This window comes from Zootermopsis nevadensis, unplaced genomic scaffold (assembly GCF_977971745.1).
Source record: "Zootermopsis nevadensis isolate Lab colony 2312 unplaced genomic scaffold, Znev_1.0 Znev_ptg000017l, whole genome shotgun sequence".
NCBI lineage: Eukaryota > Metazoa > Arthropoda > Insecta > Blattodea > Termopsidae > Zootermopsis > Zootermopsis nevadensis.
This window is the reverse complement of record NW_028259149.1, coordinates 9529735-9543713: the sequence shown is the minus strand read 5'-3', so window position 1 is coordinate 9543713 and position 13979 is coordinate 9529735. Positions and strand designations below refer to the sequence as shown.

Below are 13979 nucleotides of genomic sequence, written 5' to 3'. Positions count from 1 at the left end.
GTAGGTCGTCGTCTTAACTTACGTTCCAGATGACAGGTTTCACGAAATATTTGTACGAACATTATACGACTAGGCTTTACCTACAGTATCATATTTGTTAATGCGTTGCAAACACCGATAACATTAAGTCTGATATGTGAACTTGCGTGCCGAATGTTATTCGGGCTTATTTGCATAAAATGATTCCATATACAGACATCACTTATACACTGTCCGTTTGACTAACAGTCAGACGCGTTTTTCTCGCAGGATCGTATTTGATGTTCAGTGGTTCTACATTTGTTTCTTATAACGCACAAATTGTGTGTTGTCAAGAAGCATATTACAGAAATCTTCATGTGACAAAAATAATCCAAATTTTTAAAATATTAATGTTTTCTATCCGGCAGATATTTCTAAACTAATGTATTTAAAGTATACTTTCGGGATATTACAATATATAAAATTCATTCTTCCTGTCACATTACATTCAGTTTCATAAATGGTGCTCCCATTGTAATTTCTGTTACCAATTTGTGCATCCATCACCACTGTATCTGTGGTATTTACGTTGTATTTATTTAATGTTACATCACTCCACATTGCCTTTTTTGTTCTGCTGCTGACAATTCGTGTTGCTTCCAGTCTGATTACTATATTGTGAATTGTCGCGTGTTGTTAGATTCCAGTTTTGTCTATAGAATCTGTGCTGCTGTCTGTCTGAGCAGATAATTGACTCAAACTTCCAACAGAAGCAGGCGCACAGCCGTTTTAATACGCGGCACAGAAACGTCGACTGACTCTCAGTTCTCCATTAGTTTTGTAGCTTTCTATTGTTTAATTCTTGATTATTCGATTCAACCGCTCAGCCGTACTGTTTGACTTGATGGTATACACCAGGAATTACATGTGACTTTAGAGAAAGTAGTTCGAAGGGGAAAGATCAGGTGATCTCGCTGGCCAAGGTACTGGACCACCTCGGCGAATGCAGTGGGATGGAATTTGTTGATTTAAAATTGCAGTCATCTGTCTATCAAAATGAGGATATTCGCCATCTTGCCTGGTTAGCAGAGGACAATCTTCCAGTATGAACGGCAGCTATTCCTGTACGAAACGCAAATAGGGCAGAGGTATGAACCGGTTTCAAGCACATTCGGTCCGATAAGCAAACAGCCAATGCATAGTGAGTGAGCAGAATTCTTCTGACAAACCGTTGCAGCTCGTACCCACGTTTATTTGAACTTTTTGACTCAAAATAATTCCAAGAGAACATAGTTAAGCTATGGTCATTCTGTTGTAGGACATTCTGTAGATTAATAGGCTAACTATTCACTTTAGTTACCCACTTTGTTTCCAAATTCCACAGGAACTAACTACCTACGTTAATCTCGCCAGATATTAGCTGAAAATTATGCACTGTCATCATATTTGTAACCTGTAACATATGAAATTGTCTCGTGTATCATTTATAAGTATTTAAAATCGGCCTCTCGTTCTTAGATCTGGTGGTTCATTATTTAATCTACATCAAATTGGGAGTTAAGTTTAAGTAACAAGTAAATTACGCTGTCCGCCGTTTTATTCCATACATTATACAAAAGAAATTACTTGTTCAGAACTTAAAATGTTTTACTAAGATTTATTATCTCACCGAAGTTGAGCACTTCAACTTATTAAATAGGGCTACATTAAATTTAACCTTAGAAATTTTCACGACTTCTGGATTGGCGTTAGGTATGCATGGCAGGGAATTAAACATAACGAAGATAGGATTATCTTTACTGACGTAGACCACAAGAACTTGCCTTTCTTTGTAAAGTATAGTTATTAGACCCACTTACACGGAATTGGCGATAACAACAAGTGGGCAGGCACGTTTCATGAAAGTGCGTGGGACTGGCAGAACTGGAAAATAATGAGAATTGGGTTTTATTATCCACTTTCAGAAACCAAAACTTACAGATCTGACATTAGTAGGGATAAGACACTACAAAGAGTTACGCGTGCTATAGCTGACAGAGAGAAAATATAATGCTCGAAGTGAGAAGATTTCTTGCATACTATGTTAATTGTGTTCTTAAGACGTTATTGATTATGTAGGTGTTATTAAAATCACAGTGTTTCGGAATTTGGTTCCGCTTCCTTTTTCAGATGAAAGGAGGTGAAGAGAATCCCCGGTTATGTCCATTGGTGCCTGAAGTACTCAGATTCCATCAAACTGCTTAAAAGATATATTTGCCTGAATGAAGTATCCTGTGTCCCCCACTTTGATAGTCACGCTTTCTGACGCTTAGACACACTTTTCAAAGGTTTGTCGTATTTTAACACTTATGGTGATCTCAAGTTACGCCTTTATAGAAGGTCACGCCTAGTCACGCTATGTCACGCTTGGTCACGTTTAGTTACGCTTGGGCACGCGTGGTCACTAAGTCACATCTCGGTACGTTTTCCTTATGTTGCGTAGGGCTCGGTAAACTTTTGATATTTTGCCGTACGTTAGATGAAGTTACGACAGGTTAGGTTAGAATAGGTTGGGTTAGGTTGTGTTAGGTTAGGTTATGTAAGTTAGGTTAGTTTAGGTTATGTTTAGTTAGGTTAGGTTAGTTTGTTACATTAGGTAACGTTTTGAAAATATTCGTCACGTTTCATCGCTTATGGCCACATCACGCGACGTCGTTACCGTACGTCATGCGTAGTCACGCTTTGTCACGCTTTTAAAATCTTGGTGATGTTTTAACACTTAAGGTGTGCTCTCGTCACGCATTTAGAAGTGGTGACGCCTAGTCACGCTTTGTCACTAACACATTTAATTGAAGATAATAGAGTAAACAGTAGCAGCGGTAGTGATGAGTCGAGTGATATGCCAGAAGGCGATGGTCTGTGAGGAGTGGAAGAATTGGAAGAGGACCGAAGAGTTGTGAAGAAGATAAAATTATCTAATACTCTCTGCATTATTAATTTTCTAGTGATACGTAGTGTAGTGAAATCGACTTTCCTGTGTTACATAGCATGGTGATATTTTATTTGGGGAGTACTGTACGCGGCCTGTTGCCATTCCTTCAAGCAAACTTCTCATAAGTGATTCGCTCCAATGTTCCAATTCACAAAGTTCAGCGGCCAAAAAACGCTGGAACGTAGTATAATGCTTCGAACTCTGTGTTTCCTCTATTGAGTTTTCACTTCTAATGAAACGACCATTGCTTCAGTTTCACTGCCTCCATCATCAGGGTGTTGATGACGGAGGCAAGAAGCACCCCTGGAACGTTAGAAAAATTCTGCCAGACTACACGGCGCTACAGTTCAGAAGGCTGCCATTTCCGTACTCGCCACCTTGAGAACCCTAAATAATACGTAGTATAAAATAATAGAACAATGATAAGTGTAATGGGTAAGTTTGAACGTGGCTTTTCGATATACACACTACCACATGGTGTGAGAAGAACGATGATGATGGTGGAGATAACAATAAAGAACATTCCAAAATTTGTGTCTGTTATCGACAATTGCAGATATCTTAACTTTCGCCTGTTTTTATACAAGGTCCGTGTGCTATAGTATGGTAATTTGTTGGTTTCGTAGCTTCAGACTTTTTTTTGTAGATTTCGAATGTAGTTGCGATCTGGGCCGTTTGGTTTGTGGCGTAGTATTATTTTATATTGACGCCTCTAACTTTATCTTAAGTTCAAGCACCGACGGTAAGTAAATTGCTGTGAAGGGCAAATAAGCACACCAGTTCTCAAATTATAATTATAATATAATTCATCTTCGTCATCGGTGGTTCTACAGTCCTTCATGAACCTTGACCTCCTTTCTGACAGGTGGTTCCTCAATATTCTTAGACATTTGGTAGGACTTTTTTAACCAGTGATAAACTCTTCTACCTGTATTTCTGCTATAATTACAAATTATAAATAAGTACATAGACAAATATGTATATTATTAAGGAAATAAGGAAATACGTGATAAAGAAATAAGGAAATTAGATAAATAACGTGCTGCTTTTCTTTCTTACATTTCTCTTTATTTGAGTCAATGAAACATTACATTAAGACTTGTTGTCTTTGTATTACCCGAAGCATGGGCACCTGCTTTCTGCCTCCTTTTATTTTGACGCCTGAAAAACAACATTAGCTTTAGTTAGTACATATTCGTCTTAAACACGAGGAACCGTGTTCGACACTTGCCACTGGTTCATCACATTCGTTTAAAAATCCTTTCCTTTCTGACATTTCAGCTTTTCACTGCGGTAGAAATGTTGACATGATCTTTTGTATAATATGCTCATAGGTAAAATTAAGTCGTAATGGATTTGAGATTTATGATTTAAATTTGAAAATTATAAGGCTTATATTGAACCTGTATAGTGTTACGTATAGTCTAGGTTAAACTGGTACCTAGCGGCAGTTGTGCTTAGAATGCAACTTGAATTTAATTTCTTTAATAAATTGGGTGCCTGAGAGCCTGTCAGCTTACTTTTTGTTACTGCCCCTATTTATCGAAACGGAATTTCTGTGACAACAGATGAGTGCAAATGGTTTATACTCACATGTACACCTCCTGCAGGCTTTGGTTCGGGCTCTGCCATTACCATCAGCGAATTCTGAAACAGTATAGAGCATTTACAGTTCCTTCGATGCAGAACAGGCATCTTCAGGTTTGCGCTTTCCATCGGCAAAACATTCAATAAAGGCATAATTATTTTCTCCAAAGTGGGGAAACCCTAAGAAATGAATTCCTGCCTTAACACGCAGTGTGTATGTTGCGTTATGGTTACTCACGGGCAGTGTTACTCTTGTGGAAGTCTGATTAATAACGACGCTTATTTAATTACGTACGTTAAATATGTAATAGAATTAACATGATGGTATTACAAATCGATGATAAAATGTGTGGTTACAGACAGAGTTTGAATAAGTTACTGAGCTAACATTGAGATTTCTCAGAAAGATGTGTGCCCAGTATAATACGGAATATTAGCTATGTTTTTGTGACACTCTACATATAGACACTGTTGTATGCATAAATAAAACAGGGGTAGAATTCGGGAATATTAGCGTGTATATCCTACCGATAATTTCTAATGTTCAGGACTTTGTTCTTTATTTACCTGAGCAATGAGTACAATGCAGAAGAAAACAAAACACAAGAAAGCCCTCATCATGAGTCTGGTCTGGTAGAACGGTGACCTGAAAAGAATCATCATTAGGTGGAACAATTTGTATCTTGTCTAACACATTACAGCGTCTAACGTTTACAAGATGGAAAATATTTGCAAGACGGTTATTACCATTATTCCTTTCCGTTTGGTAGGAAGTGCCTGGGGCAAGTTATAGCGGCAAATAAGAAATATTAAAAATGACTGTAGAACGTTCTGAATGCCGACATTCTCGAACGTGTGTCCTTTAGACTTTTTGACTGTAAGTTCAAGAAATTGTACTCCTAACATCAATTAAGAACTTGCCTGTTGTTTTACTTGACTACTCTTTCGCCATTTCTAATTTTGCGCGTAATTAAACGACGCAACATAAGTGGTATTAAAGATTTCACTATGTTTTAGTATGAAGTTAATGGGCGAGTCACCCTAGCCGAAGGATAACTCGCCCACTGCCTTTTTACTAAAATATTTTGCATTTCCCATCTCTCTCATGTCTGTCACAGTAGTAGTTCTTATAGTAATTAAATACAGGTAGGACTCGGTTTACGCCGCTTCAATTTACGCCCGCTGCACTTTTGCGCCTCTCATTAGAGGGGGTGATGAGTCATGATGCCCGACTTCCTAGACACAGATGGTCCCGACATTGTTATAAAACTTACATTGTAATAAAACTATAATTCTGAATGATAAACTACGGCCTAAGATGCAAATAATTAAACAGAAAACGGAAAATAAAATGCAACGACCCCAACTGGGAGCGGAGCTCAAACGTTAAGAGAGGAATTGATACAGTTCTACTATAACTTATTATCAGAAAAGAAGAAAACCAAACAGACATCTATTCTATCGTTCTTAAAGAAGTAAATTTTATTTCTTTTTCTTAAACATTATACAATTTTCAATACGTAAATTTCATAAAATAAAACATTTTTCAAGTATTTTGCCTTGATTACTGAAAATCTTGAAACGGAACCTAATGTATTTACATATGTTCCCATCATATTTTTGCTTTAATTTACGCCGCTTTATTTTACGCCGGAAATATCAGGAACCTAACCCCGGCGTAAACCGATTCCTACCTGTAGATAACACATAATTGCGTAAATTAAAGCCGTTATTGCAGCGTTGACAACTACGTTTTAAAATAATATATTATTACTATTTGTTTTTATTTATATTTCTTTGTGTATAATACTGTTTCTATTTTGGGTTTGCCTGTATTTGGCTGTTATATTTAATACTGTATATGTATAAGTTTAGTTAATATTTTTGTGCAATATTTTTTATTATTATTGTATGTATTATCAGTGTTTGCCTGCTATTGGCTTCTTGCTGTTCGCAAACACTAAAATAAATGAATTGAATTATAATTATTAAAGTCCAATATACTTACTATAGTATCTTAATCGAAGATGTCTATGTCTTCAAGTGTGTGACTGTATCCTTCTTATGTGTTACTCCCTGTATATATACTAATATTCTTATCATTGACTTTCTTATTTAAAATTGGTGACAAAACTCGCCTTATATTCGCACTTTCATTCACGTAAAAGCGGGTTAAAAGACTTTGGAATCGTACGCTAGTTTCTGCTACTATGGTGGACTCTTACGTCTCCAAATGAACGGTGTTTGAAGCAGATCAGTTTAGTTCGTTTAAGTCTTAAGCAGCGTGGCGGATATAAATTTGCTTAGTGAGATTTTGGGCTCTGTAATATGTGCAAAAATGAGAGTATCGTGCGTGTGATTTATTCCAAATCTGTGAAAGCGCTCAAAAGAAACACTTAAAAGTCTACTTATGTCCTTAAGCTAACCGCCCTTAAATTGTCATAAGTAAGAAAAAGTTGAAGCATCTTGTCTCAGATTAATTCAGGGCTGCCACAACGAGAAAACGGACGGGCGGACGGATATTGTCTAGTGTATTTTCGAGAATCATACAAATAGGTAACTTCTGGTCTTATATTAAGACTAATTTCTCGTTTGTAGTTGTTGAAAATGGCGTCTTTATGAATATAATTTAGTTTATGATGGTGGATAATTAGTGATTTTAGTTGTGAATTGTGTTGAAATAACGTTATTATATGAGCATTTGTTGCTTTAATTAGGGTCCGTTTGTTTGTTTGTGTCCATTTTGTAGGAAATTAGTTGGACCATAAAGGCGGTAGGAATAAAATAGCTTTATCGTTTGAAGACAATAAGGTAACAATTTTTTTAAACGGAATACGCGTAATGTGAAACTCATGTTTGTCAGTTATCGACAATTGCAGATAACTTAACTTTCGCCTGTTTCTTACAAGGTCTTGTGCTATTGTATGGTAATTTGTGGGTTTTATAGCTTCAGAATTTGTTTGTAGATTTCGAATGTGTTTGCTTTCTGGGCCGTTTGGTTTGTGGCGTAGTATTCTTTTATATTGGTCCTTACACTTTAGTGCCACTACTGTAATACATCTGTCATGTTGTAGGATCTGAGATTCTCATTGCGGTGAGTCTGAAGATGCCTGTCTTGTGGGTTGTTGCGCCGAGTGGTCTGGTAGAAGTTTACCAACATTTCAGAGGTCCTTGCTGCCTCCATCATCAGGGTGCGCTATGATAGAGGCCGTAAGAACCTCTGAAACGTTGGAAAATGTTTTTGTTCTGCTGCTGACAATTTGTGTTGCTTCCTGTCTGATTACTATATTGTGAATTGTCGCGTGTTGCTAGATTCCAGTTTTGTCTATAGAATCTGTGCTGCTGTCTGTCTGAGCAGATAATTGACTCAAACTTCCAACAGAAGCAGGCGTACAGCCGTTTTAATACGCGGCACAGAAACGTCGACTGACTCTCAGTTCTCCATTAGTTTTGTAGCTTTCTATTGTTTAATTCTTGATTATTTGAATCAACCGCCCAGCCGTACTGTTTGACTTGATGGTATACACCAGGAATGTCACGTGACTTTAGAGAAAGTAGTCCGGAGGGGAAAGATCTGGTGATCTTTCTGGCCAAGGTACTGGACGACCTCGGCGAATGCAGTGGTATGGAATTTGTTGATTTAAAATTGCAGTCATCTGCCTATCAAAATGAGGATGTTCGCCATCTTGCCTGGTTAGCAGAGGACAATCTTCCAGTATGAACGGCAGCTATTCCTGTAGGAAACGCAAATAGGGCAGAGGTATGAACCGGTTTCAAGCACATCCGGTCCGATAAGCAAACAGCCAATGCATAGTGAGTGAGCAGAATTCTTCTGACAAACCGTTGCAGCTCGTACCCACGGTTATTTGAACTTTTTGACTCAAAATAATTCCAAGAGAACATAGTTAAGCTATGGTCATTCTGTTGTAGGACATTCTGTAGATTAATAGGCTAACTATTCACTTTAGTTACCCACTTTGTTTCCAAATTCCACAGGAACTAACTACCTACGTTAATCTCGCCAGATATTAGCTGAAAATTATGCACTGTCATCATATTTGTAACCTGTAACATATGAAATTGTCTCGTGTATCATTTATAAGTATTTAAAATCGGCCTCTCGTTCTTAGATCTGGTGGTTCATTATTTAATCTACATCAAATTGGGAGTTAAGTTTAAGTAACAAGTAAATTACGCTGGCCGCCGTTTTATTCTATACATTATACAAAAGAAATTACTTGTTCAGAACTAAAATGTTTTACTGAGATTTATTATCTCACCGAAGTTGAGCACTCCAACTTATTAAATAGGGCTACATTAAATTTAACCTTAGAAATTTTCACGACTTCTGGATTGGCGTTAGGTATGCATGGCAGGGAATTAAACATAACGAAGATAGGATTATCTTTACTGACGTAGACCACAAGAACTTGCCTTTCTTTGTAAAGTATAGTTATTAGGCCCACTTACACGGAATTGGCGATAACAACAAGTGGGCAGGCACGTTTCATGAAAGTGCGTGGGACTGGCAGAACCGGAACATAATGAGAATTGGGTTTTATTATCCACTTTCAGAAACCAAAACTTACAGATCTGACATTAGTAGGGATAAGACACTACAAAGAGTTACGCGTGCTATAGCTGACAGAGAGGAAATATAATGCTCGAAGTGAGAAGATTTCTTGCATACTATGTTAATTGTGTTCTTAAGACGTTATTGATTTTGTAGGTGTTATTAAAATCACAGTGTTTCGGAATTTGTTTCTGCTTCCTTCTTCAGATGAAAGGAGGTGAAGAGAATCCCCGGTTATGTCCATTGGTGCCTGAAGTACTCTTCTTCTTTATTACGCAGTCTCCTTTGCAGGAGGTTGGCGACATATTATGAACAGGATCCTTCCATCCTTTTCTCAGACTGGGACCTGTTCATATATGTTTTAGGCAGGTGATACAGAAGTGGTTTGCCATTGCCTTCTTTGTGAGTATGGAGTAATTGTTGGGATGCCACGGAGAAACCGGGGAAGCCACGGAGGAAAACTCCGTGTTGCCTAGACCACGGCCTTGCCCAACACAAGTTGTAAATCTGAGCACGAACGGGAATCGAACCCGGGACCCCAGGATTACAATGCCAGCTGAAGTACTCAGATCCCATGAAACTGCTTAAGAGAAATATTAGCCTGAATGAAATATCCTGTCCACTTTGATATACTGTCAATGAGCGACATGTTGCATGTGTTGTAGGAGCGCATTGTGAGCGTGACGAGGCAGAAGGTGGGAGGCCTTGGGCTGAGTATCAAAGGAGGCGCAGAGCACAAACTGCCAATACTCATCTCCAGGATATTCAAGGACCAAGCAGCGGACCGGACAGGTGAACTGTTTGTGGGAGACGCCATCGTCAAAGGTTAGCTGCTGGGCTGTGTCTGAGTGACGAGCCTCAGAATTTCTCAGTGACTCTGAATTGTAAATGTTTAATGAGCATTTCATCAGCTGAAAACTAACATTTTATATCTAGTTGAAAGGTGTTTATGCCTAATTAAGCATGACACCTTGAATATATTAGATAGTTGAGGTACAGCTCCAGGCATCCTTAACCTTGGCCCAAGTCAGAGGTGAATGGGCATTTTCGCTCTCCTAGTATTAAATGCTAATTGCATATGAGGTTCTGAGGTCCCTAGAGCTGGCCTGGACGTGGTAGTGAACAGAAAAGTCTTTGCCTTCGCCAAGAATTGAACCTCTGTTATCCATCACTAACTTTAGTCGCCATACTGACATAACAAATTAGGCCTTGAAGGAGCAGTACTTGCACAGATAAGATGACTTGAATATAATTGATTAATAAAGAAACAATATTTAGCCTGAGAACAGTAATGAATGGATTGCATTACGTAAAACGTCTTTGACAAATCCAACATGTAATCAAAGCAGGACCATTTCTGATGCACTCACACGTGGGGAAGTCAGATATTTGGGTGTGGATATTGACAGTTAAATAGAAAAATAGCATACGTACATTTGTAATAAAGCAAGGGTTTCACACACTTCGCTGACAGTGAAAATATTGTAGGATTTGAGGTTTTCGGGGCGGTGAGTCTCAAGATGGCTGTCTTCTGAGTCCTAATCGGAGTATTACTGTATATGAAAATGGTTCTACAAGACTACAACATGAGTATCGGATTGTGCTATATGATAATTACTGTCTAATGACATTTGTAAGTCATAAGAAGTTTGTTGCTCACATAACACGAAAGTTCAGGTATATTTTAAGTAAAAGCGTTGCAACGTTCTGATTAATTCTTTACATCAGCTTACATCTTAAAATAATCTAAATTGAATTCAATTTTGTCACTCTTTTAGTCAATGGGGAGTACATCACTTCCTGTAACCATGACGACGCAGTCAACATCCTGTGCAATGCTGGGGATCTTGTAATGCTGACTGTAAAACATTACAGGGCAGCCACACCTTTCCTCCAAAAAAACTGTAAGTAGTAAACATCAGGAAATAATCCTCTTATTCACTTTCTTATATTTTAATGATTTGCATTCATTATTACAGGATATTTCTTGAAACATGATGGATTTTAATTCATGGAACTGCTCCAAGAGTCTGTTTGAACAAAATACATAAAATTTATTTTCATTTATGTGTTTTGTTTTGTTGGAGATAGATATTTTTAAAATACTACAGTAAGTTCAAAAAATATTATCATTGTGCTAAAAATGTTTTAACTTTTGGGAAAAAAATATATTTAAGAAAAGAATCTGATTATAGTCTCTGATTCATCGCCATGCTGTATTCATCTACCACACTTCAGATGAAGGGGTTAATAATTTTTGTATAAGCAAAGATATTCATAGATAAAGTTCAAGGATAGACCACTCTAGGCATCAAGTTATAAGTTTGTTACGCTTATAAATGATCTGGACACATTAGCTACTTTTCTGTGTTGCTGACACTTACTGAATGAAATTGTAAATATCATAAAGAAGAGCCATGGAACTCTGTTAGAGGTTTATAAGTAGGTTGGTTCAGAAATAAGCAGAAAAAGTATATTTGCATGTCTTGTAAACACATTTCAGTACAAAATTATGATATAATAGTAAATAATACGTTTTATGTAAATGTGGCAAATACGAAGGATTATCAAAATGGTGTTGAGAATTAAATTTGAGCTGATAAAGTTCAAGAAATTCTTGTTATCATATAGTTCAGTTCCTGTGACCCACTTAATCTGTCAATTAAAGTACACAAAACAAACCAACCCTTTAAGTGAGAAACAAGATTTAGAGCAAAAGTATTAGATGTGAAATTGTTAACAGCAAAGAGCAGACAGATGTTCTAAATTGGAATAAAGATTTATTTGATTGCCCAGTCAATTATCATACTGTTAAACATCTCTGAATTTAGCATTCATATCTATAGTCACGTAGAGGGATCCATTGTGATAATCCTTGTTTAGTGAGTTTTGCCGTGAAGTATGTTGTTAGTATGTAGATTTCTTATATAGAATGTGATGGATGGTTATATCTGCAGTGCAGAGGGATGAACCCCATCTTGACAATGAAGGAGCTTCTCAGCTGAGATCTGAAGAAGGCTGGAGGTCTCCAAGCAATAGCAGACCAAGTTCAGGTTCCTTCTCCCCGACAGGGATGCAAAGGAGGTGGATCGACATTGTCACAGGTTTGAACTGCTTCTGCTGCTGGTTTAACCGCTAGGCAAACTAGGCAGTTGCCTATGGGGAGTGGTGACAAAAACTTAATGAATAGAAAAATGAAGAGAAATAACATAAAATAGAACATAATAAGCATCTAGAAATTGAAAGATGAAGATAAAAGGCAGGAATAAATGTGTTTTTAGGTTTGTGACTGTAATATATAACTGACAATGTTTGATATTGTATACAAGTGATTGTGTGTGTAGTGAAGTCAACATTGTGACTAGGTGGCCATTTCGTGACAAACAGATTGCCTTGCACCTTTCAGTTGTCACCATCAGTTGCATGCCAGATGCGGTTATAGATTCTATTCTGTTTTGTTCAGTTATTTTTTGTTTTCTTTTTATTTATTTTCTGCAGAGATTACATCTACCAACATCAACTGGTAAGTAACTTTATCGTTCATTATTAAAAGGGAAGTTTTATGTTAAAAGAATTTGGAAGCATATGTTTTATTTTACACATTTACATGATGGAATTTAATTTTAATATAAAACTGCATTGTTGAAATTTAAGAATAAAGTCTACTACGTGTTCCTGAGGCATAAGAAATATAGAAATCACCTTTCAATATTAATTTTAATAGAATAATTAGGGAAGGGGAGTGAAAAGGCTGAAGGTTTACATATGGTATTAAGTACCATTACATTGACCTTGGCTCCTTTACAATTAAAAACTTTATCAGCTCATAGGAATTGTACTTTTTGTGACTGACATGGGTAATTTATAACAAAGTATAGAAAATTGTAATTATTGCGATATATTTTTGGTATTTCATGATCTGTTTGCCTGTCTAAAATGTTAGTAATATTAATTTCAGCAAATAAATGTTTGTAGGTATGTTGATTACATTCTGCAGTAATTTTTTTATTTTTGAGATAAAGATAGACTGTTCAGTCTTTACAGGAATGTGCAAAATACATACCTCAAAAAGTGTACATTATATGTAAACAAATATCAGTGCACAATGTATTCTATGCTGTATTTCAGATCCTTATAATTTATTCCTCCTCTTTTATGGTTGATCTCAAAGTGGCATTTGGTTTATTATCCTTTCCCCACCCTATTTCAGCTCCCTTGATTCTATTGTTTCATGCATTTTCCTCTGAATACTTGAAAATGATAATTGAAGTCTTTAGAAAACGTGTATTCTCTTGAATTGTACAAACAACATTGTAATTTCTGCATAAACTGGAATTTAACCATGATTTCATGTGACACACCTAATGAATTTATGTTTTTCATCTTTTTGAAGTTCCGCTGATGATGGCGTATGTGACACGTTATATATTTGGGACGGACAAGTTACGACCTAATGCTTTTGAAGTGAGAGGCCTTAATGGAGCATCTACTGGAATAATCCACTGTGATGATGCAGCTATTCTTTCCCAGTGGCTCAAATATATCACAGACAATATTGTGGGACTCACAAACCTACAGGTACTAACAAATGAAATTCTGTGGAAAGCTGTAGTTGAACTGCAGTTCAATTACAGCTTTTTACCAGTACAGCCATATAGTCCACCCGACTTAAATAGGTAAGCCGCTTAAGACACAGTCCATTACGTGCCGAAGTCTGCAACAGAAAATACGTATAAAATTGAGCAGTCATATTTAAGTTTTCGGCACTGAAAGAGAACCACCTGAAGGTGACCAGTTAAGGTCGAAACATACAGTGGATCTTAATAAATATTGAGACTACCTGTATGGGAAGGTATTAAGTAGCTGAGTGACTATAAGTTTCTCAAC

At 36.9% G+C, this 13979-nt stretch overlaps 1 protein-coding gene and 1 long non-coding RNA gene across 3 annotated transcripts in view; one reads left to right on the top strand and one right to left on the bottom strand.

Moving 5' to 3' along the window:
* The window catches only part of Syn2 (Syntrophin-like 2), a 102259-nt gene that overhangs the window by 73332 nt on the left and 14948 nt on the right, over positions 1-13979 (top strand). For both annotated transcript variants that reach the window (XM_022083572.2, XM_022083564.2), the window contains exons 3-6: positions 9758-9917; positions 10871-10996; positions 12050-12196; positions 13486-13670. In XM_022083572.2, coding sequence (XP_021939264.1) covers positions 9758-9917; positions 10871-10996; positions 12050-12196; positions 13486-13670 — 618 coding nt within the window. The remainder of the gene's footprint in view (positions 1-9757; positions 9918-10870; positions 10997-12049; positions 12197-13485; positions 13671-13979) is intronic.
* On the bottom strand, positions 3979-6590 carry LOC110839420 (uncharacterized). The gene is made up of 4 exons (XR_015535569.1): positions 6528-6590; positions 5087-5165; positions 4526-4579; positions 3979-4093 (listed from the first exon to the last, which is right to left on the bottom strand). It is a non-coding gene; the product is annotated as an uncharacterized LOC110839420 (long non-coding RNA).